The sequence below is a fragment of the Microtus oregoni genome, unplaced genomic scaffold (genome assembly GCF_018167655.1).
Source record: "Microtus oregoni isolate MIOR12 unplaced genomic scaffold, Mior012 000004F_ref0000308, whole genome shotgun sequence".
Taxonomy (NCBI): domain Eukaryota; kingdom Metazoa; phylum Chordata; class Mammalia; order Rodentia; family Cricetidae; genus Microtus; species Microtus oregoni.
In genome coordinates this window covers 66,796,670-66,817,796 of record NW_024543063.1, presented here as the reverse complement: position 1 = coordinate 66,817,796, position 21,127 = coordinate 66,796,670, and the positions used below count along the sequence as shown (strand labels likewise).

General features: G+C 50.2%; 1 protein-coding gene across 6 annotated transcripts; it reads left to right on the top strand.

Annotated features, from left to right (window-relative positions):
* The first annotated feature begins 5,051 nt into the window (after positions 1–5,051).
* On the top strand, positions 5,052–20,369 carry Hook2 (hook microtubule tethering protein 2). Of its 6 annotated transcripts, none has more exons than XM_041650251.1 (23): positions 5,052–5,174; positions 5,877–5,962; positions 6,033–6,105; positions 8,383–8,433; positions 8,522–8,654; positions 8,773–8,840; positions 9,148–9,210; positions 9,529–9,609; positions 9,703–9,863; positions 9,941–10,081; positions 10,763–10,964; positions 12,565–12,675; positions 12,775–12,862; positions 14,898–14,967; positions 15,484–15,621; positions 15,701–15,788; positions 15,882–15,887; positions 15,984–16,018; positions 17,892–17,974; positions 18,062–18,165; positions 18,979–19,089; positions 19,155–19,229; positions 19,319–20,369. In XM_041650251.1, exons 4-23 carry the CDS (start codon positions 8,416–8,418, stop codon positions 19,466–19,468), a joined length of 1,926 nt encoding a protein of 641 aa, XP_041506185.1. In that variant the 5' UTR covers positions 5,052–5,174; positions 5,877–5,962; positions 6,033–6,105; positions 8,383–8,415; the 3' UTR covers positions 19,469–20,369. The 6 variants fall into 6 exon arrangements, with proteins under 6 accessions (XP_041506185.1, XP_041506180.1, XP_041506181.1 ...); XM_041650246.1 differs by lacking the exon at positions 5,052–5,174 and adding an exon at positions 5,216–5,406; XM_041650247.1 differs by lacking the exons at positions 5,052–5,174; positions 15,882–15,887 and adding an exon at positions 5,217–5,406.
* The last annotated feature ends 758 nt before the right edge of the window (positions 20,370–21,127 follow it).

The following is a 21,127-nucleotide window of genomic DNA, read 5'->3' as shown; positions in this document are numbered from 1 at the left end:
GGCCTGGGGACCCCAGGGCTGGTTTGAGTCACGCACGCCCTGGCCCTACTGACCCCCAGCCCTGCGGTGCTGAGATCAGGAGCGGGAAGCACATGGTCGGAGGGAGGAAGGGCAGAGCGGGAGGAAGGGCAGAGCGGGAGGAAGCAAGCACCCGGCTGATCCAGGAAGCTGTTTCCATGGCAATGGGGGGGGGGTCTCAGCTCTCTGAAGGAAGGTCTTCCCAGCAGGGACTGCCCCGCCCAGCGAGATGGGGAAGCCCCCGTTTATGTGGCTCTGGGGCCCGGAGTTTCAGGTCGGGCAGGAAGGGGTTAACGGCAGTCCCCCTCCTCGGAGTTTCACCTGCTCCAAAGTCTCTGGTTCCGCAGTACTGGGCCCCGCGCGCTCACGCACACGTACAGCCACCCCACCCCCGGCTTACACTAGCACGCACGCACGACCGCGTCGGGCTCCACGCACGCAGCGAACTCCGTCGTGTCTAACGTCACGAAAGACGCACGCGCCCCCGCAGTGCGGGGTGGAGTCCTCCCAGAGGGAGAGTTGCGGATAGCGACAGTGGTGCGCATATAGCTGCCTCCACTGAGTTGGCTGTCTGGTGTGACTTTGACACCCTCATCCACACACAAGGTCACAAACAACCCTGACCCACAGTGTCACAGGGACACAGGATACACCTGCTGCGTTCTAGAGAAACCCCTGTTCAGGCAGCCCTGCGAACATGGACATAGTCACACAGTCACAAAGGGACTTAAATCTAGAAGCACAGTTTCTCAGCACATCGGCCATATAAGGTGTGTGACAGATACATGAACGTAACCATATGCACACACATAAGTTTATATATGTCACACCATTGGGGCAAAGTATACCATTCTCTGGCCCTTGGGATTTGGGCTGTCCCACAAGTGCCCCTCACATGGAAATTATGGCTGAGACATATGATAGAGACAGCCATGTCATCATCGAGTTATCACAGGCAGCACACACATACTTTGACTGTTAAAGGGGCATGATAAACCAGAATGATAAGGGCACAGTATCACAGGAAAACAAAAGCTGGAAACAAGTAGTGTGTCCAATAAAATAATCTGTTCCTCAGAAACATGGATTCTGCTAGGTTGTAGAACAACAACAAGAACAACAACAACCAGTAGGGTACAGTTACAGACACAGATTCAAGTGCCAACCTGAGGCGTCAATTGTCACACATTTCTCACACAAAGAATATCACAGACTGACCCAAAAAGAGGATCATATTGAGAAGCCTGTAGTTGGCAGACACAGGAAGACAAAATCAGAACAGAACAGTCTCATAGACTCTGCTTGGACTATGCAGAGAAAAATGAGGGGGTGTTAATGAGGCTCCCAGGTAACCCTAAACCTGAAATTTTGTTTGTTTTGAGACTTGGTAGCCTGAAACTTGTTAAGTAGGTCAGCCTACCCTTGAACTCAGAGATCCACCTGCCTTTGCCATCCTGTGCTGGGATCAGAAGTGTGTGCCACCAAGGCTGGTTGACCAAATTTTTGGTTTGTATTTTTGAGACGGGGGTCTTACTATGTAGGCCAGGCTGAGTTTAAACTCATAGAGATCCACTTGGTTTCTTCTGAGTGCTGGATTAAAGGTGTATACCAAGCTTACTGTGTTTTTAGACAGTGTCTTACAGAGTCCAGACTCACCTCCAACTTGCCTTGAACTCCGGATCATTTGTCTGTCCTTCCCAGGTGCAGATATTACAGGTATGCCCCACCCACCACTCCTAGCTTTTTTTTTTTAAAGTTTCTTCTTTTATATATTTTTGAGTGTTGGCCTACATGCATGTATGTGCACCAGGTATGTGCCTGTATGTAAAATCTTCTGGTACTAAGTTATGGATGGTTACGAGCCACAAAAACAAACTGGGTCCTCAGCAGGAGCAAGTGTTGTTATCTGCTGAGCCATCTCTCCAGCCCCTACACTCATCTTTTTTTTTTTTTTTTTTAAATATTTATTTATTTATTATATATACAATATTCTGTCTGTGTATATGTCTGCAGGCCAGAAGAGGGCACCAGACCTCATTACAGATGGTTGTGAGCCACCATGTGGTTGCTGGGAATTGAACTCAGGACCTTTGGAAGAGCAGGCAATGCTCTTAACCACTGAGCCATCTCTCCAGCCCTACACTCATCTTTTAAACCTGTGTATTATGCAGAGATTGATGTCCTAAACTTCTTGACAGTCATCAGATCATACACACATATGCAGTTGTATAAACTCTAGGATCCCAAGACAAAGGTGGAGGCTAACCCAATCATAAACCCACCACCTCACACCTACACAGATATGAGCACGCTTCCCTTGACTTAGGAACACAAATTGGTGTGATGGGAGCAGGATAGGAGCTCCTGTAGAACTGGAGTGTTCCCATGGTAATGGTACACGGAATGCACTCAGAGGGTTTTACATATCCAATGGGGAGGGGAAGGAAGTGATGTCCTCTGGTTGTAGAACCCAGGGTCTCCATGCCATCTGTGATGACTGGATCCATGTCCAGATGTGCAGGCTGAAGGGGATAGGCTGGGGTCCAGCTGTGGCCTTAGGGAGGGGTTGAGTCACTCATTTCCCAGCAGTACAACCCAGGCTGGGCCCAGCTGTCCCTGGAAACAAGTAGGAGGAGATGGGATCCCCAAACCAGCTAGAGACTACTAATCCAAACTTGCAGAGTGGGGCCTCTTGGTTCCTACAAATGGAGGTCTTCAGATCTCTGCAAACTTTGAGGTCCCTACATCTAAAATGCCTTGGCATCCTTCTAAATATGTGGTCAGTCCCAAAGGAAAGGTTTGTGGCTCTTTTTGCAGAATTAAAGGCACTTAGACCCACAGCATTGCTCCTTGGTTGTAAAAACAGATTGCAAGTCTTCCCTGCTGCCAAATCACAGCCTCTTTTTTCTCCCTAAAAGATGGGAGTCCTTGCTAACCCAAGGGGAGAGCAGAGTACCTTCATCCATCTATCTGTTAACACATTTACTTATTTACCTTGAGACGGGGTCTCTCTATGTGGCCCTTGCTGTCACCGACCTTAACAGAGTAATTATTTGTCTCTGCCTCCAGAGTGCTGGGGTTACAGGCAGGCACCCTCTCACTCAGTCCCTAACCTCCATCTAAATCTTTTCTTTTTTTTTCTGGTTTGTTTCTGGTTCTTCCAGACAAGGTTTCTCTGCTTAGCCCTGGCTACCCTGGAACTCTCTCTGGAGTCCAGGCTGGCCTTGAACTCAGAGATCCACTGGTCTTTGCTCCCCAGCTTTATTAAGTTATGACTCCCTGAACATCTAGGATGCCTATATCACATCAACATTGGAACAGTTTAAGTCATAAACCCTGTCTCAAAAAAAAATTTTTTTAAAAGAAAGAAAATAGGAAAGCCAAATAAATAAATCAATAAGTCACCCTGCCATACACAAATAAATAAATCAATAAGTCACCCTGCCATACACAAATAACTGGATTCTCAGAGTTCTTCTAAACTTCAAAGTCCCTGTAACTCCTTATCCCAAATTTTTGTGTTCCAGATGTCAGCCTCACATTGTTCTCATAGTCATGGTTCCTGGCTATGGTGCGTGTGCACGTGTGTGTGTGTGTGTGGGGGGGGGGGTCGTATAGCTTTGTTTCCGCTTGGGGATATCAACTTCATGGTGGATGCGGGCTAGGGGAGCCAGCAGCAGCTCCCATGCCCATTGGAAGCCAGTCCATTCCCAAGCACGTTCCCTCTATCCCTCTCCACAGGTTCCCAGAGACTGGCGTCTGGAAAACAAGGCGTGAAGGGGTTGTGGAAGTGTGAATCAGCCTCCAAGCTCTCTGGTGTGCTCAGCTGAGAGTTTGAGTGGGTTGTAATCGAGTGTCTGTGGTAGACTGTCAATCCTCTTGTAGGATTGAGGGCGGGAGGCTGATGTCACTAGGCTCACCCCACTGGGACAGGGTCGCTGGATCAGGGCTCAGTGCGCTGGATTCCGGCTCAATATCGCGCCCCGCCTCCCCCACCCCGACCTGAACCCGCCCCAAAGCAGAGTCGGCCCTGCACCTCCCTCTGGGTACATCTAATAGCCTCTAATTACAGCATATTACCCCACCCGCCTGCGGGGGAGGGGCTTTCATTGGACCCAGGGGTCAAAGGACGCGGTCTGGGGCTTTACCCCAGGCGTCAAAGCTGGTGTACTTTGTAGCTTTTTTTTTTTTTTTGCTCATCTGCAAAACGTGATTTGCAATTTTTTTTTTTTTTTTGGTTTTTCGAGACAGGGTTTCTCTGTGGCTTTGGAGCCTGTCCTGGAACTAGCTCTGTAGACCAGGCTGGTCTCGAACTCACAGAGATCCGCCTACCTCTGCCTCCCGAGTGCTGGGATTAAAGGCGTGCGCCACCATCGCCCGGCTGATTTGCAATTTTTTAAAATAATAAAGTGTCTAAAATTAAAAAAAAAACAACAGAACGGGGAATTAATGTAGCCCTTGACTCCTAGGGTTGTGAAGGACATTCAAATGTCTGTGAATATATAGCTTAGTGTAGAGATTGCAAATAGTAAGCACTCCACAAACGATGTCTGGAGACTATTGTTAGCAATTGATTTCTTTCTTTAGAGCCTTCTGTGATCGTCTAGGCTGGCTCAACCGGTGGACGCACCCTTTTCCCTGAAGGTTTACCTGCGGTTTGCGCGCCCCCTGGTGGCTGTCAGGCGACCCGCAGTTTTGGCCTGTCCAAGTATTCTAAGTGCTGGAAGCGCGGGCGGCAGGGAAGGAGCAGGGAGCCCGGTGGAAGGCGACTCTAGGCTAGGCAAGGGCGTGCGTCTTTCACTCGACCCTGCCTGCTCCCGACCACAGCCGGCTCTTCTTGAAGGACTCCAGACTCACTTCTCCGGGGAGGACTCTTTTATTAATCTATCCCTCCGTCCATATAGAAAGGCTCTGATCACAGCGCGGACAAACAGAAGGCTTTCTCTCAGCTTCGGGGAAAGAGCACGGATGCGCCTCTGAAACTGGGTGCGGTGGATCCGCCTTAGAAGGATCTTGAGCACCACTCCGCCTCAGGAGAGGCCACGAGGAGCCAAGGCCACCCTTCTGCCGTCCGCGCCGCTGGGCCAAACTGCCACCTAGCGGCAGGACGAGTGGCAGCCTGCGTCCAGCAGCCAAGATGGCGAGGGGGCGGAGAGGCAAGAGCTCGCTTTGGGGAGCGATCACGTGTTTGGGGAGGAGCCTGTGTCTAGGGGGCGGGGTGGAGCGGGGCGGCGCTCTAGGCCGAGCGGGAGGTCTGGGCTTCGGGCTCTCGCTGGTGGCGGACCCGGAGGCTACTGCTGCGCGCCGGGGCTCCTTGGCCCGGATCGAATTCGATCCGGAGCCATGAGTGTGGACAAGGCCGAGCTATGCGGGTCTCTGCTCACCTGGGTAGGTCTGGGGGGCGGGGCTGGGCCAGGTGTGTGTCCTCTTTTCTCGCCCTGTCTTGGTCTTCTCTCCTGTCTTGGGGCTGGAAGGAGGAATAGGTCGTAGGCTTGCTGGGCCGTTGGACTCTGACCTGACCACCTGCCCCTGTCACGTGGGCAGGCCTGAGAGGCAAGAACAGGTGAGGCTCCGCCCCTCTGGGGGACACAGAGCTGGTCACATGTCAGCAGTGGGGACCAGGTGACTCATGGTAACTCCCTGACTTAGGCTTGCAGGGTTTGTCAGGCTAGGTGAAATGAGGCCACGCCCCCTCCTGCCCAGGTATGTTGAAGCCACGCCCCCGCAGAGTTGCCGTGTGGAGCTACAGACTAGTGTCTTCCCAACCCTTGGAGGTGTCTGAGTGGCTGGGGCAAAGTCTGCAAAAAGAGGAGTTTCATATCTTGAATTTTCCTGTTGCCCCTTCCGGCCCCCTTTAGTTGCAGACGTTCCAAGTTCCCCCCGCCTGTGCCAGCCCCCAGGACCTGAGCAGCGGACTCGCCATAGCCCATGTGCTGAATCAGATGTGAGTGGGGCTGAGTGGGAGGATCCCGCGGGACTCCCCAGTCAGCTCATCACACTTTTCTCGCCCCTAGAGACCCTTCCTGGTTCAACGACGCCTGGCTCCAGGGCATCTCAGAGGACCCAAGTCCCAGCTGGAGGCTGAAGGTGACAGGTGGACTCAGGACTAGGGAATAACTAGAGGATGGATTTAAGAGGTGATCGTAAAGGGACAGACACATGTCCTGCATAATGGACAGGGGGACCTTCCAGGAAAAGGGCCAGATGTCGGATGATCAGCAAGCTAATTTTGTTCTTTTTTTTAAATATTTATTTATTTATTATATATACAATAGTCTGTCTGTATGCCTGCAGGCCAGAAGAGGGCACCAGACCTCATTACAGATGGTTGCGAGCCATCATGTGGTTGCCGGGAATTGAACTCAGGACCTTTGGAAGAGCAGGCAATGCTCTTAACCGCTGAGCCATCTCTCCAGCCCAGCTAATTTTGTTCTTTATACTGAGCGCCCACAGTAAGACCAAAGCTTGCCATCATTCTTGTGATGTGGGCAGAAAGCACATACACAAACAGATGTTAACTTCCAAGAGGTATGGTGGCAAATGCCTGTAATTCCAGCTATTTTGGTATGCTGAGTCAGGAGGATGGCAAGTTCTCCAGCCTGGGCAATTTACTGAGTTCCTGTGTCAAAACTTTAAAAGGGGCGCCAGGAAGATAGTTCAACAATAGAGAATTTTCTCACCCTACCCAAGGTCCTGGGTTCCATCTCTAGTAGCGGGGTGGTAGCCAGGACACGTGACACACGTGGGATCCCAGGACTTAGGAGGCAAGGGGGTCAGAAACTCAAGGTCAACCTTGGTGGCTATACAGCAAGTCAGAAGCCATCCTAAGCCACGAGAGATGTTGTTTCAAAAAACAAAGTTGGGCTGGAGGAATGGCTTATGCCATATGAATACTGCTCTTCCAGAGGATCTGAGTTCAATTCCCAGTACAGCTACCAGGCAGCTCTGAACCCCCTGTAACTCTAGCCCCAGGGAATCTCACACTTCTGACCTTTGCAGGCACACACACACACACACACACACACACACACACACAGTAATTTAAAAAATAAATCTTAGGGGCTGGAGAGATGGCTCAGTGGTTAAGAGCATTGCCTGCTCTTCCAAAGGTTCTGAGTTCAATTCCCAGCAACCACATGGTGGCTCACAACCATCTGTAGTGGGGTCTGGTGCCCTCTTCTGGCCTTCAGACATACACATAGACATAATAAATAAATAAATATTTAAATAAATAAATAAATCTTAAAAAAAAAAAAACAAACCCAAAACCAGTGGGTGCTATAGTGCATCCCTTTGATCCCAGCACTTGGGAGCTTGAGGCAGGCAGATCTCTGTGAGGTCAAGGCCAGTATGGTCTACAAAGTGAGTTCCAGGGTAGCCAGAGATACACAGAGAGAAACCCGCCTCAAAAAACAAACAAAAGGCAACAGGAGGTGGGTAGGTGCTTTCTTGAGATGGTCTTATCTCCGTGTTATACTTGGAGAAGGTTTTCCATGCACAGGGAACAGTGATTGCAGAATACCTAAAGTGGGAGGGAGCTGAGTGAGGAAGAGCGAAGAAGTCAGAAGAAAGAGGAATAGATCAAGAACTGAAGGATTTAGATCACCAAGGGCCCAGCAGGTCAGGGAAGCAGAATCGTTTGTTTGGTTCATTTGGTTTGGTTTGTTTTTTTGCAACAGGGTTTCTTTGTGTAGCCCTGGCTGTCTTGGAACTTGCTCTGTAGACCAGGCTGGCCTCAAATTCAGAAATCCTCCTGGCTCTGCCTTCCCAGTGCTGTGTTTAAAGGCCACCATGACTTGCAAGAATTCTACTTTAAGTACTATGGAAAGCAGGGAATGGTTTCAGCAAAAGAAAGACACAGCCTGGATCCGCCGTTTAGAAGCTCCTCCTAGCTGCTTGTGGAGGAACGAATGCAGTGTGGACAGCAAGAATAGATGAAGGTCTGGGAATGCAGCTCAGAAGGCCACAGCTAGCCTAGAATCCAGCGGTGAGGGCAGGAAGCATGGCTCCATGGAAGAGCCCTTGTCCACCATACCTAAGACCCTGGGTTTGATCTCCAGAATTCCTACCCCGACCACAGGTGGGAGATGAGAAGCGGTGGGTACAGGCATCCAAGTGAGAGGTGACGTTAGTAGCGCCAGGTATCAAGAAGCCATTGGGTTCTGGGACTTGTGAATAAAGATGGTCAGGTAGACACTGAGTACGTGCAATGCAGGTCAGCACTAGGGAAGGATACTTAGAATAAGACCAAGAAACGAGGGGATAAGCAGTGAAAGAAAATTGAGGCGGGGTGTGGGGAAGTGAGGATGGATTTGGGAGCATTGCTTTAGGCTCCATGTGTAGATAACTCCTTGGCCTCACCAGGTCAGGAAACTGGAGAAGATCTTACAGAGCTTGATGGAATACTCGAAGGATGTGAGTAACTGCCAAGGGCTTAGGGGGCTGGGCTGGGAGACAGTTCGGTCTGTGAGCCCTGACATCTGTCTCCCCTCTGTGTTCTCAGGTTCTGGGACATCCCGTATCGGAACAGCTCCTTCCAGATGTGAGCCTCATTGGCGAGTTCTCAGATCCCGCAGAGCTCGGCAAACTGCTTCAGTTGGTACTGGGCTGTGCTATCAGTTGTGAGAAAAAACAGGGTATGAGGAGGGCTAGAGGGGAGGAAACCAGAGAGCTCCCAGAGGACACCCGGGAGGATGCTCTTTCCTCTCCCGTCCATCCCTACACTCAGCCTCTCACCTCCACCTTCGTCCTCAGAGTATATCCAGAGAATTATGACACTGGAGGAATCTGTTCAACATGTAGTGATGGAAGCCATTCAGGAGGTGGGTGAGGGCATCCCCTGTGGCAGCCCAGAAGTGTCAGGGGAGGGGACATTGGGCAACTAGGCACAGCCCTTGCTCTGCTTGGTAAGGTCTGGCCTCTGCCCGAAGTCAGTGGTTCCAGATCAGTATATGTGGGCTGTAAGTCAGAAGCACTGGCCTTTTTCTGCACTGGAGGGAGCCTCTGAGCAGGAGTTATCTGGGTAAACTAGCGTCGGAGAGGGGCAGGAGAGAGGTCCCTAGGCTGATGTGCAGATGTTCTGAAGGCTCTATCAGCCGGCCTAGCTCATCATAGTACCCCCTTCCGCAGCTCATGACAAAAGATACTCCCGATTCCCTGTCAACGGAGACTTATGGAAACTTTGATACGCAGGTATGGAAAGGCTTGTCCTTATGTAGTCACAGCAGCGGGGCTGAACTTGAGCTCCTCCAGGTTCAGGAGCATCTGATAAAGGGCTTGTTATCCTTAAACTTAATCGACCATCCCTGTTTCTCTGGTCTTAGCCTCTTCCCTTGCCCTATCTCAAGGGTTAGGAAATCTCCCATTCTCTTAGGACCCCAGCCCACTCTTAGATCCTGGGGTTCCTGGACCCTTCCCCAGGGCCCCTGGAAATCACAGCTTTTCTCCTCCCTCTCTTCTGGGACTGGATCCCCAAGTCCCTCATCTCCCACCCATTGTCCGTCTCCTCAGTCCCGAAGATACTATTTCCTGAGTGAGGAGGTGGAGGAGGGTGATGAACTTCAACAACACTGCCTAGATCTGGAGCGCCAGGTGGGTGAGGCTGAGGGAACAGGGCCAGTTGCATAAATCTACCTACATAAAACCTGGTTCATGCTCCAGTTCACCCGTCTCCCCCACCCACAGCTTGTACTCCTTTCAGAGGAGAAACAGAATCTGGCGCAAGAAAACGCTGCCCTGCGGGAGCGGGCGGGCCGCCCGGAAGTGGAGAGTGCCCCCGGCCTCACCGCTAAGAAGCTGTTGCTCCTGCAGTCCCAGCTAGAGCAGCTACAGGAGGAGAACTTCAGGTGTGGTCTGCTGGGGTTGGGGCCGGGGCACTGGGGCCCACGGGCATCCTTCTGATGTCTTTCCCCGGACACCCCAGGCTGGAGAGCAGCCGAGAAGATGAGCGGCTGCGCTGCACGGAGCTGGAGCGGGAGGTCACTGAGCTGCAGCAACGGAACCAAGCGCTGACCAGCCTCTCCCAGGAGGCACAAGCACTGAAGGATGAGATGGATGAGCTTCGGTAGGTGGCAGGTCCTGAATGCCCACCACATGCCTACAGCATTGGCACAGACTGCTCTCTAGTGCTGTGGTACTCCCAACCCCCAAATACTAAGTACTTCCTAGGCTCAACGTGCCGTCCTGAACCACACAGTGCCCACTAGGGTCCACTTTAGAGAGATCTCCTGAATCCATGGGCCCCCTTGGTTTTACAGTGTTATTAGCCAACACCTGACAGCAAAATACAGCCCCGGAGCAAATAAGCCCCCCCCCCCCCATGCAATACTTTCCAGACCCCACCATTTGGATCCCATCATGCCGCTGGATTCTAGGATGTTCTCTAAGAATGTACCATCGCGGCTCCCTGTGAACCTGCTGTGCTTTCTGTATCCCCAAAGACCTCTCCTCTAACCTATATACTCTTAGAATGCTACCACACCCAGAGAACATCCCACCTTGCTTCTGAAGACTCCACACAGCTCCCCCATGACCCCAGAGTGTCCTTATTACTCCCTTGTTGCCCCATAGCTCTTCCATGTCTGTGCACTTCCGCTCCTGAGAACCTCTCCGTTATAACCTGTTACCGTAATGATCCCTACCGGAACTACAAACCTGACACCTTCACCTCGAACCCCAATCCCTCAGCCTGAAACCCAACACCCCAGCTGCCTTCTGAAATTTCCACTTCCTATGCCTCTCTCAGACAGTCCTCCGAACGTGCAAGGCAGCTGGAGGCCACTCTGAACAGCTGCCGGAGCCGCCTGGGTGAGCTGCAGGAGCTCAGGCGGCAGGTGCGGCAGCTGGAAGAGCGGAATGCGGGCCACGCAGAACGCACGCGCCAGCTGGAAGAGGAGCTGCGCCGTGCGGGATCCCTGCGTGCACAGCTCGAGACTCAGCGCAGGCAGGTAAGGCAGGTAGCACCATCCCTTAACGGCTGGGCCCATCGCTATAGTCCACTCCCAGCACAGCTCTGCAGCCTCCCTCTTGTATTCCAAGGCCACGCCCTCTAGATGCACCCTTACTCGGACTGGGTTTATTTTTTTATTTTTTATTTTTTTTTTTGGTTTTTCGAGACAGGGTTTCTCTGTAGCTTTGGAGCCTGTCCTGGAACTCCATTGGTAGACCAGGCTGGCCTCGAACTCACAGAGATCCGCCTGCCTCTGCCTCCCAAGTGCTGGGATTACAGGAGTGCACCACCACCGCCCGGCTCGGACTGGGTTTATAAGCCTCACTTCTTCTCAACACTCTTCCTCCCAACTTCTAGGCACCACTAGGTCCCTCCTAGACCCTCATATGGTTCCACCCCCTCTAAGGATTCTACCCCCTCTTCTGCTGCTCCTTTGCTGCCCCTCCTATCTCTGCTGTTCTCACTCCTCCCCTTTTCCCCTGGTTTTTCTGTGTAGACCTGGCTTTCCTGGAACTCGTTCTGTAGACCAGGCTGGCTCAAACTCAGAGATCCATCTGCCTCTGCCTTCCGAGTTCTAGGACTGAAGGTGTACTCCACCACTCCCAGCTCGCTCGCACTCTCTCTCTCTCTCCCTCTGTCTTTTTTTTTTTTTTTTTTTTTTTTGTTTGAAACAGGGTTTCTCTGTAGCTTTGGAGCCTATCCTAGAACTAGCTCTTGTAGACCAAGTTGGCCTCGAACTCACAGAGGTCCACCTGCCTCTGCCTGCCAAATACTGAGATTAAAGGTGTGCGCCACCACTGCCCGGCCTCTTTTTCTCTCTTTTAAATAAAGTTATATGGAGCCGGGCGGTGGTGGCGCACGCCTTTAATCCCAGCACTCGGGAGGCAGAGGCAGGCGGATCTCAGTGAGTTCGAGACCAGCCTGGTCTACAAGAGCTGGTTCCAGGACAGGCTCCAAAACCACAGAGAAACCCTGTCTCGAAAAAAAACCCCCCCAAAAAAATTAAATAAATAAAGTTATATGGCTGGGTGGTGGCGGTGATGCACGCCTTTAATCCCAGTACTTGGGAATAAAAAGGCAGGTGAATCTCTGTGAATTCGAGGCCAGCCTGGTCTACAGATCGAGTTTCAAGACAGCCAAGACTATTACACAAAAAAACTCTGACTTGAAAAACAAGAATAAACAAAACAAAAAATGTATGTGTATGGGAGTTTCTTCAGCATGTGTGTCCATGTACCACATGTGTGCCTGTGCTCATGGAGGCCAAAGGGTATCAAATCCCCTTGGACCAGAGTTAGAGACAGTTGTGAGCTGCCACATGGGTGCTGAGACTCGAACCCCTATTCTCTGGAAAAGAGGAGCTAGTGCTCTTATCTGTTGAGCCATTTCTCCAGCCTCCAACTTCCCTTCTTTTCTTACGTTATGTTTTACTGATTTTGTGTGAGAGTTTATGTATGTGTGACTAGGGTTCAGAAGATGACTTGCAGAAGCTGGTTTTCTGTTTCTGCCCTGTGGGTTCCAGGGATTGAGCTCAGGCCATCAGACTCAGAGGAAAGTGTTCTTATCCGCTGACTGTCAGGTCCACTCCTCTTCTGCAGGTGCAAGAGCTGCAAGGCCAGTGGCAGGAAGAGGCCATGAAGGCTGAGAAGTGGCTGTTTGAATGCCGAAACCTAGAGGAAAAGTGTGACTTGGTGACAAAGGAGAAGGAGGTAAGGCCTCAGCCCTGCAGCCCAGTCTCTACCCCGTGTGTCCTGGGATAGCCCATTTCCCAGGAGGTCCAGCTGGAATCGTGCATTCTGTCCCTGTAGCGGCTGTTGACGGAGAGAGACTCTCTGAGGGAGGCCAATGAGGAGCTCCGCTGTGCACAGCTGCAGCCTAGGGGATTGGCTCAGGCTGGTGAGGTTCAGATCCGGGTTGGTGGTGGTCTGGTCAGGGGCTGTAATTTTTTGTTCTTGTTGTTGTTTTGTTTTTATTTTATACATTTTTTATTAATATTTATTGAGCTCTACATTTTTCTCCGCTCCCCTCCCTGCCTCTCCCCTCCTCCCCTTCAATTCTCCCCCAAGGTCCCCATGCTCCCAATTTACTCAGGAGATCTTGTCTTTTTCTACTTTCTACTTCCCATGTGGATTAGATCTATGTAAGTCTCTCTTAGTGTCTGGATTGTTGTCTAAATTCTCTGGGATTGTGGTTTGTAGACTGGCTTTCTTTACTTTATGTTTAAAAACCACCTAACCTATGAGTGAGTACATGTGATAATTGTCTTTCTGTGTCTGGGTTACCTCACTCAAAATAATGTTTTCTAGCTCCATCCATTTTCCTGCAAAATTCAAGCTGTTGTTATTTTTTTCTGCTGTGTAGTACTCTATTGTGTAAATGTACCACATTTTTCTTTTTTCTTTTTTTTAAAATATTTATTTGTTTATTATGTATACAACATTCTGCCTCGATGTATGCCCGCACGCCAGAGCAGGGCACCAGATCTCAGTACAGATGGTTGTGAGCCACCATGTGGTTGCTGGGAATTGAATTCAGGACCTCTGGAAGAACAGCCAGTACTCTTAACCTCTGAGCCATCTCTCCAGCCCTACCACATTTTTCTTATCCATTCTTTGGTCGAGGAGCATTTAGGTTGTTTCCAGGTTCTGGGTATGACAAACAAAGCTGCTATGAACATAGTTGAGCACACGTCCTTGTGGCACGATTGAGCATCCTTTGGACATATACCCAAAAGTGGTATTACTGGGTCTTGAGGAAGGTTGTTTCCCAATTTTCTGAGAAATCGCCACACTGACGTCCAAAGGGGTTGTACTAGCTTGCATTCCCACCAGCAATGCAGAAGTGTTCCCTTTTCCCAGCAACCTCTCCAGCATAAGTTGTCATCAGTGGTTTTGATATTGGCCACTCTTGCAGGTGTAAGATGGAATCTCAGAGTTGTTTTGATTTGCATTTCTCTGATGACTAAAGATGTTGAATATTTCCTTAAGTGTCTTTCAGCCATTTTAGATTCCTCTGTTGAGAGTTCTCTGTTTAGGTCTGTACTCATTGTTTTTTTATTGGATTATGTGATCTTTTGGTGTCCAATTTCTTGAGTTTTTTGTATATTTTGGAAATCAGACTTCTGTCTGATGTGGGGTTAGTGAAGATCTTTTCCCATTCTGTAGGCTGTCGTTTTGTCTTGTTGACCGTGTCCTTTGCTTTACAGAAGCTTTTCAGTTTCAGGAGGTCCCATTTATTAATTGTTTCTCTCAGTGTCTGTGCTGCTGGGATTCTATTTAGCAAGTGGTTCCCTGTGCCAATGCATTCAAGTGTATGTCCCACTTTCTCTTTTATACGGTTCAGTGTGGCTGGCTTTATGTTGAGGTCTTTGATCCATTTGGACTTGAGTTTTGTGCATGGTGATAGATATGGGTCTATTTTCATTCTTCTACATGTTGATATCCAGTTATGCCAGTACCACTTGTTAAATATGCTTTCTTTTTTTCCATTTGATATTTTTTGCTTTCTTGTCAAAGATTAGGTGTTCGAAGATGTGTGGATTGATATCCGGGTCTTCTATTCGGTTCCATTGGTCCTCCTGTCTGTTCTTATGCCAATACCAGGCTGTTTTCAGTAATGTAGCTCTGTAGTAGAGTTTGAATTCAGGGATTGTGATGCAAAAAAAACTTCCCATATAAGTTCTTTTATTGTACAGGATTGTTTTGGCTATCCTGGGTTTTTTGCTTTTCCATATGAAGTTGAGTACCGTTCTTTTGAGGTCTTTGAAGAATTTTGCTGGGATTTTGATGGGCATTGCATTGAATCTGTAGATTGTTTTTGGTAAGATTGTCTGGGGCTGTACTTTAGTCCTCAGAGATGACCCTTGAAAAGAGAACCCAGGAATAGAGACCGTGTGTGCACCCGAAACCTGAAGATTTTTTGTTTTCTTCAGACTTCTCGCTGGATCCCACTCCTTCTGGCCTGGAAAACTTAGCAGCCGAGATCCTGCCGGCAGAGCTCAGGTATACTGGGGCCTCGTTAGGCTCTGGACCCATCCAGGGTAGTCTCTTCCTCAGCCCCGCTCTCTCTACTGGTTCCTGCTCTGCTCTACTGGTTCAAAGGCCCTTCAGAGGCTTTTCAGTGCACAAATGAAGTCCAGCCCACATGACTTTGCTCCGGTTACAAAATTCCTACATCTTGGCTATGCTTACTTTGATCTGAGACTCAGGTTCCTGCCCTGGTATCACTCGAGTCCTTGCTAGGTTCAGTTCCATTTACCCTGCTCTGAGCACTCCCACCTAGCGCTTACTGTTTCCACTTCTGGGTTCAAGTGTTCTAATCCTCCCCAGCCCAACCAGAGCGCCTCTTTGGAGCCCCTTCCATCGCGCCCAGGTCAGCCCCAGAGCCTGAGTCACTGGAGCCTGGTCCTCAATACTCCCACCCCAAGTCAGGTTGGGCTCTTTCCAAGACAGCAATCGGCCCAGAGTTTCACCTGATGGGCCCTCTAGGAGGACAGCCCTATTCCTCCCTGTTCTCAGAGAGACGCTCCTGCGGCTCCAGCTGGAGAACAAGCGGTTACGCCAGCAGGAGGCCGCGGACCGGGAGCGACAGGAGGAGCTGCAGCGCCACCTGGAGGAGGCCAACCGTGCACGCCATGGGCTGGAGACGCAGCACCGGTAAGAGCCCTTGTCAGCTTGTTTGGAAGGGAGATCTACAGGCGACTGCGTGCCAGTACTAAGCACTCTTCCCCATCAGGCTGAACCAACAGCAGCTGTCTGAGCTGAGAGCCCAGGTGGAAGATCTACAGAAGGCCTTGCAGGAGCAGGGGGGCAAGGCTGAGGATGTGAGTGCCCACTTCCTCCCAGCTTGGCCCCCCCTAGTGCTCCCCAGTAATCTTCCTTTCTCCCCACCCCCTGCTGCCTGATGCCCGATGAAGGCCACTGTGAGTACCCCGGCCCAGGGAGGCACCCCATCTTTACCACACAGGTTTTCAGACCTTGTTCCCCGCCCCTCACTCCCTGCTGCTTCTCTCCCCCAGCCCACCCTGCTGAAGAGGAAGCTGGAAGACCACCTGTAAGTGTGGAGAGCCGTCACTTCTGGGGTGGGAACCGGTGGGCTAAGGTGTGGGGAATTGTGGGTGAGGAGGTCCCGTCAGCTCAGGTCAAGTGCAGTCTTTGTTTTGAGACGGGCTGTCGGGCTGTCGTATACTGAAGCCGGGCTTGCTCTCAAATATGAACCTTTGTTTGCTTTAATGTATTTATTTTATGTGTATGAGTGTTTTGTCTGCATGTCTGTACCACACGTGGCCATGGTGTTCAGCAGAAGGGCTCTCATTCCCTGGAACTTGAGTTACAGCACAGCTGTGAGCCACCATCTGGGTGCTGGGAACCATACTTGGGTCCCCTACAAGAACAGCAAGTGCTCTTAGCCCAGACTGGCCGAGGCTTTGTAGTCCTCCTGCCTCAACCTCCCTCCTAGCATCACCATTAGGCCTGACTCAGAATCTCTTTTAGAAAAAGTAGGAGGGGGGCTAGAGAGATGGCTCAGCGGTTAAGAGCACTAACCTCTCTTCCTAGAGGTCCTGAGTTCAATTCCCAGCAACCACATGGTTATTCACCACCACGTGCAATAAGATCTGGTGCCCTCTTCTGGCCTGCAGGGATGCCTGCAGGCAGAACACCATATACATAATAAATTAATTAAATCTTATTTTAAAAAAAATTATTTATTTGTTATGTATACAATATTCTGTCTGTGTGTATGCCTGCAGGCCAGAAGAGGGCACCAGACCCCATTACAGATGGTTGTGAGCCACCATGTGGTTGCTGGGAATTGAACTTAGGACCTTTGAAAGCGCAGGCAATGCTCTTAACCTCTGAGCCATTTCTCCAGCCCTAATTAAATCTTTAAAAAAAAAAAAGAAAAGAAAAATTAGGGGAGGCAGAGGCAGGCGGATCTCTGTGAGTTCGAGACCAGCCTGGTCTACAAGAGCTAGTTCCAGGACAGGCTCCAAAACCACAGAGAAACCCTGTCTCGAAAAACCAAAAAAAAAAAAAAGAAAGAAAGAAAAGAAAAATTAGGAGATGGTGGTGTGTGATTCTAGCACTCAGAAGAGAGAAGGAGGAGGGCAGGAGTTCAAGGCCTTCCTGGTTAGTGTCTCAAGCTAAGGGCAAGGCACACAAAACGGGGGCAGACCACCTCGCCCTAGTGGGGTTCTGCGAGCAAAGGCCCAGCCAAGTGTGTCTCTGACTTAGTGGTAGATCACTGGTCTAGTATGCACAAGACTTTTGGGTTCCATCCTTACTGCCACAGAAGTAACAAATAGAGATCGCCCTGGGGCTGGAGAGATGGCTCAGCAGTTAAACTCACTTGCTAGTTTTCCAGAGTAGCCAGGTTTGAATCCAGTCCCCATGTCATGTGGCTCACAGTCACTCGTAACTCCAGTTCCCCAGGTACACAGACACATGTGCCTTACACTCAGACCCTCCATAACAAATAATAAATCCTCAAAAACAAAACAGAAAACAACCAAAAACCCACCAACCTTGGCTGCTGGGTGGAGAATGAAACGGAGGTGTTGAAAGTGGAAGAGAGTGGCCAGGGATGAATGATGACAAGGACCAGACCAACTTGGGGACCATGGGATGAGGAGACAGACAGAGCAAGGAGGTCTTGGCTATAATGAAGCTTCTGATTTGCTGTGATACCACTAGGACGAAAGAGAAGCCAGTGATCAGGAATGTCTCTGCTGTAGAATATCAGTCTAGAGTTCAGTGAGATACTGGGGTGTGGCCCAGTGGCAGAGCACTTGTCTAGCATGGACAAGGCCCTAGGTTATATCCCCACATCACAGATGGATGGATTGATGGATGAATGGACAAATGGACGGAAGGATGGGCAGACAGAGATGCCAGCCCAAGACTATCCACTTCTTCCATGCCCGCAGGCAGAAGCTGCACGAGGCTGATCTGGAGCTGCAGAGGAAACGAGAATACATTGAGAAGTTGGAGCCTCCTACTGACAGCAATAGTAAGTGGGGTTGGGATTCAGCAGTAGTCAGGGCTAGAGGGAGCTCAGAGTGCAGCATGGAACTTAGAGACCTTGTTTGTTCTGCAGCAGCTCGTCGGATTGAGGAGCTGCAGGACAGCCTGCAGAAGAAGGATGCAGACTTGCAGGCCATGGAGGAGCGCTACCGCCGCTATGTGGACAAGGCACGCACGGTAAGGATGCTAGGTGTACCACTATCCGCCTCAGGTCCTGCTCCTTGTGCTTCCCATCAGTTCACATCTCCTGGCAGTTTATACATCCCTGCCCTCTGCATTCAAACCCATTATACCACACCATGTCGTATCCCAGGCTTCTGCATGGTGTGAACTGTCATATTCTTTGCACTCCAGTGTGTCAAGGGAGTCTGCAAAGAAGCTGTGGACTGTAGCTCAGTGGTAGAACTTCTGTCTTGGATCTATCAGTGAGGTGCTGGAAACATTGCTGAGTGATAGAGTGCTTGTCTATGATCTGCCAGCCAGGGGCTCACTAACGATGCTTGCTTAGCAGGCAGGAGACCCTGGGTTCAGTCACTAGCATTCCAAAGAATAAGCAAATATATCACATAAAGCCGAAGAGGAAGCCTGGGTGGTTCAAGACTGTATTCCCAACTATTCTGCAGGATTAGGTGGAATGAAAAATAAAGAGCCAGGCATAGTGATATACTCCTTTAGTTCTAGCACTAGGGAGGCAGAGACAGGTAGAGTTTGAGGTCAGCCAGACTAGATGAGATAGATAGACAGACAGACAGATAGACAGAAGGAAAGAGATCTAGATGTGGTGGCACCTTGTGACTCAGGCAAGAGAATCATAAGCTGAAGGTTGATCTGAATGAGACCCTGTCTCAAACAAAACAAAATAGTGCTGGTGGTAGAACTATGTTGCCTAGTCTGTGTGAGGCCTTAAATTCAATCAGTCCCCAGGACTTTAAAAAGTCACTGTTATTATAATCAAGCTCATTCTCCTGTAATTTTTTTTCTAATCCCTAGGTCATTCAGACTCTGGAACCCAAGCAGCGGCCACCCACTGGGGTGTCCCCAGAACTCCAAACCCTGAGGAAACAGCTGTGGGAGCGGAACATGCGAATACGGCACCTGGAGGTAGGTATCCTCGTGCCTCCATGCGGCCATCTGCACACCCAAGCCCCTGACTCTTTCTCTCCTAGCAGATGGACTATGAGAAGAGTCGGAGTCAGCGGGAGCAGGAGGAAAAGCTGCTCATCAGTGCCTGGTACAGCATGGTATGTGGGCTGCCTCCACAGCTGGTGTGTCAGGCTCACACGGCTTAGGTAGGCCCATTTACTCCCTGTCAATCATACCATCTCTCTAGGGTATGGCCTTGGAGCAACGGGCTGGGGAAGAGCAGGCTCCTGCCCACGCCCAGTCCTTCCTGGCACAGCAAAGACTGGCCACCAATGCACGCCGAGGACCCCTGGGACGCCTGGCTTCTCTGAGCCTTCGCCCCACTGACAAGCACTAACAGACTTTGACTTCCTGCTGCCTGCTGGAGTCCTCCAGCTCACATGGGACCCAGCTTGACTGAGGTTGTGACGTCTGCCCTTTGCTTCCTTAGCTGGGAGAGAAGGGGAGAGGCAGGTAGCAAGTAGTGCAGGCCAATCCTTTTTAGCAATGTGATTCTTATCCTTGATTCTTCTTCTGGGTCTCATACTACCTGGGAAGAACCTGATTTTATATTTGAAAAGAATAAAGATTTTAAATCTATCGTGAATGGACTCTGAACACCATGGTAAGGAATAGAAAGTGGGCTAGGGACACAGACTGTTGTTTCTAAGAAAGCCTTGTCTGGCATTTTTTTCCCTCCCTCCCTCCCTCCCTTCCTACATTTTTTTGACATGTATGAGTGTTTTGTCCTTTTGTATGTTTATGTACTATGTATGTGTCTGCTGTTTACAGAGGCCAAAAGAAGGCATCAGATCCCTGGAATTAGGGTTAAGGATGGTTGTGAGCCACCATGTGGGTTCTGGGAGTTGAACCCTGGTCCACTGGAAGAGGAGCCAGTGCTCTTAACCACTGAGCCATCTCTCCAGGTTCTTGTCTTGCATTCTTATGGGGTTTTTGCTTGTTTTTTTGTTTTGTTTTGTTTTGAGACAGGATTTCTCCCCTTGGCTGTCCTGGAACTCAGTCTGTAGACCAGGCTGGCCTAACTCACAGAGATCTGCCTGCCTCTGCCTCCCTCGTGTGAAGATTATAACGATGTGTGCCACCACTGCCCAGCTCCAGCTTTTCAATGCTAATAAAGTGTGCGTGACCAGTAACACAATGACAGATGAGAATGGTAGAGTTTTTGTTGTTATTATTGGTTTTAAGAAGCTGGAGAGACTGTGCTGTCTAATCATGCACGAGCTGAGTTTAATCTCCACCAACCACAAAAGCCTCTGATAGTGGCTGCATGTGCCTGTATCCGCACTTTGAGGGTTTGGGGGACAGATCAAACTTGAGAGCACACTGGCCAGTCAGCCTAGTCAAAAACAGTGAGTTTCTAGCCAGACACAGTGGTAAATACCTTTAATCTCAGCACTTGAGAGGCAGAGGCAGGTAGATCTCTGAGTTCCAGGACAACCAGGGGCACATAATAGACTCGGTCTCTTAAAAAAAAAAAAAAAAGGGGGGGGGTTCAGAAAGGCGGCGGGCCTGGCCATCTAAACACCTAGGATAGGACAGGCCAGACAGGGGCACTAGCGTGTCATGTGCAAGGCCCTGAGCTGAGAGCTTGCTTGGTGGGCAGAGACTGGTGTGGCTGGAACCGAGTGAGGAAGAAGTGAGTGCCGATGAGGAAAGGGAGGCCCTTGGGATCTCGTGGCGGAGAGGGAAGAGCCCTAGAAGACTCAGAGGAAGCCTGTGACAAACGTGGGTGTTTGTAGGTGCCCTCTGGTGGCTCATGCAGGAGGTGGCAAAGCTGAAGGGACAAGCCCAGAGGTGACTACCTAGGAGATGTGTTGTGGGCTCTGGCCAGGGTGAAGAGGGGCGCCGATGTGTGGGTGTGTGGACTCAGAGGAACCAGGCAAGCAAGTGGTACACAGACTTACCTGTCGGCAAATGGTCATACACAGAAAATAATAATTGCCTAACCAAGAAAAAAATTAACAAAGCAGGCAAACCTGTCATGTCTGGGCTGGGG

Bases quoted from the DNA above. Each gene is read 5' to 3' on its own strand.
- Hook2 (XM_041650246.1), top strand. From the start codon at position 5,362: ATGAGTGTGGACAAGGCCGAGCTATGCGGGTCTCTGCTCACCTGG. The intron at 15,622-15,700 runs GTAAGAGCCCTT...CTTCCCCATCAG, and splicing joins GGGCTGGAGACGCAGCACCG to GCTGAACCAACAGCAGCTGT. The intron at 19,230-19,318 runs GTATGTGGGCTG...CCATCTCTCTAG, and splicing joins TCAGTGCCTGGTACAGCATG to GGTATGGCCTTGGAGCAACG.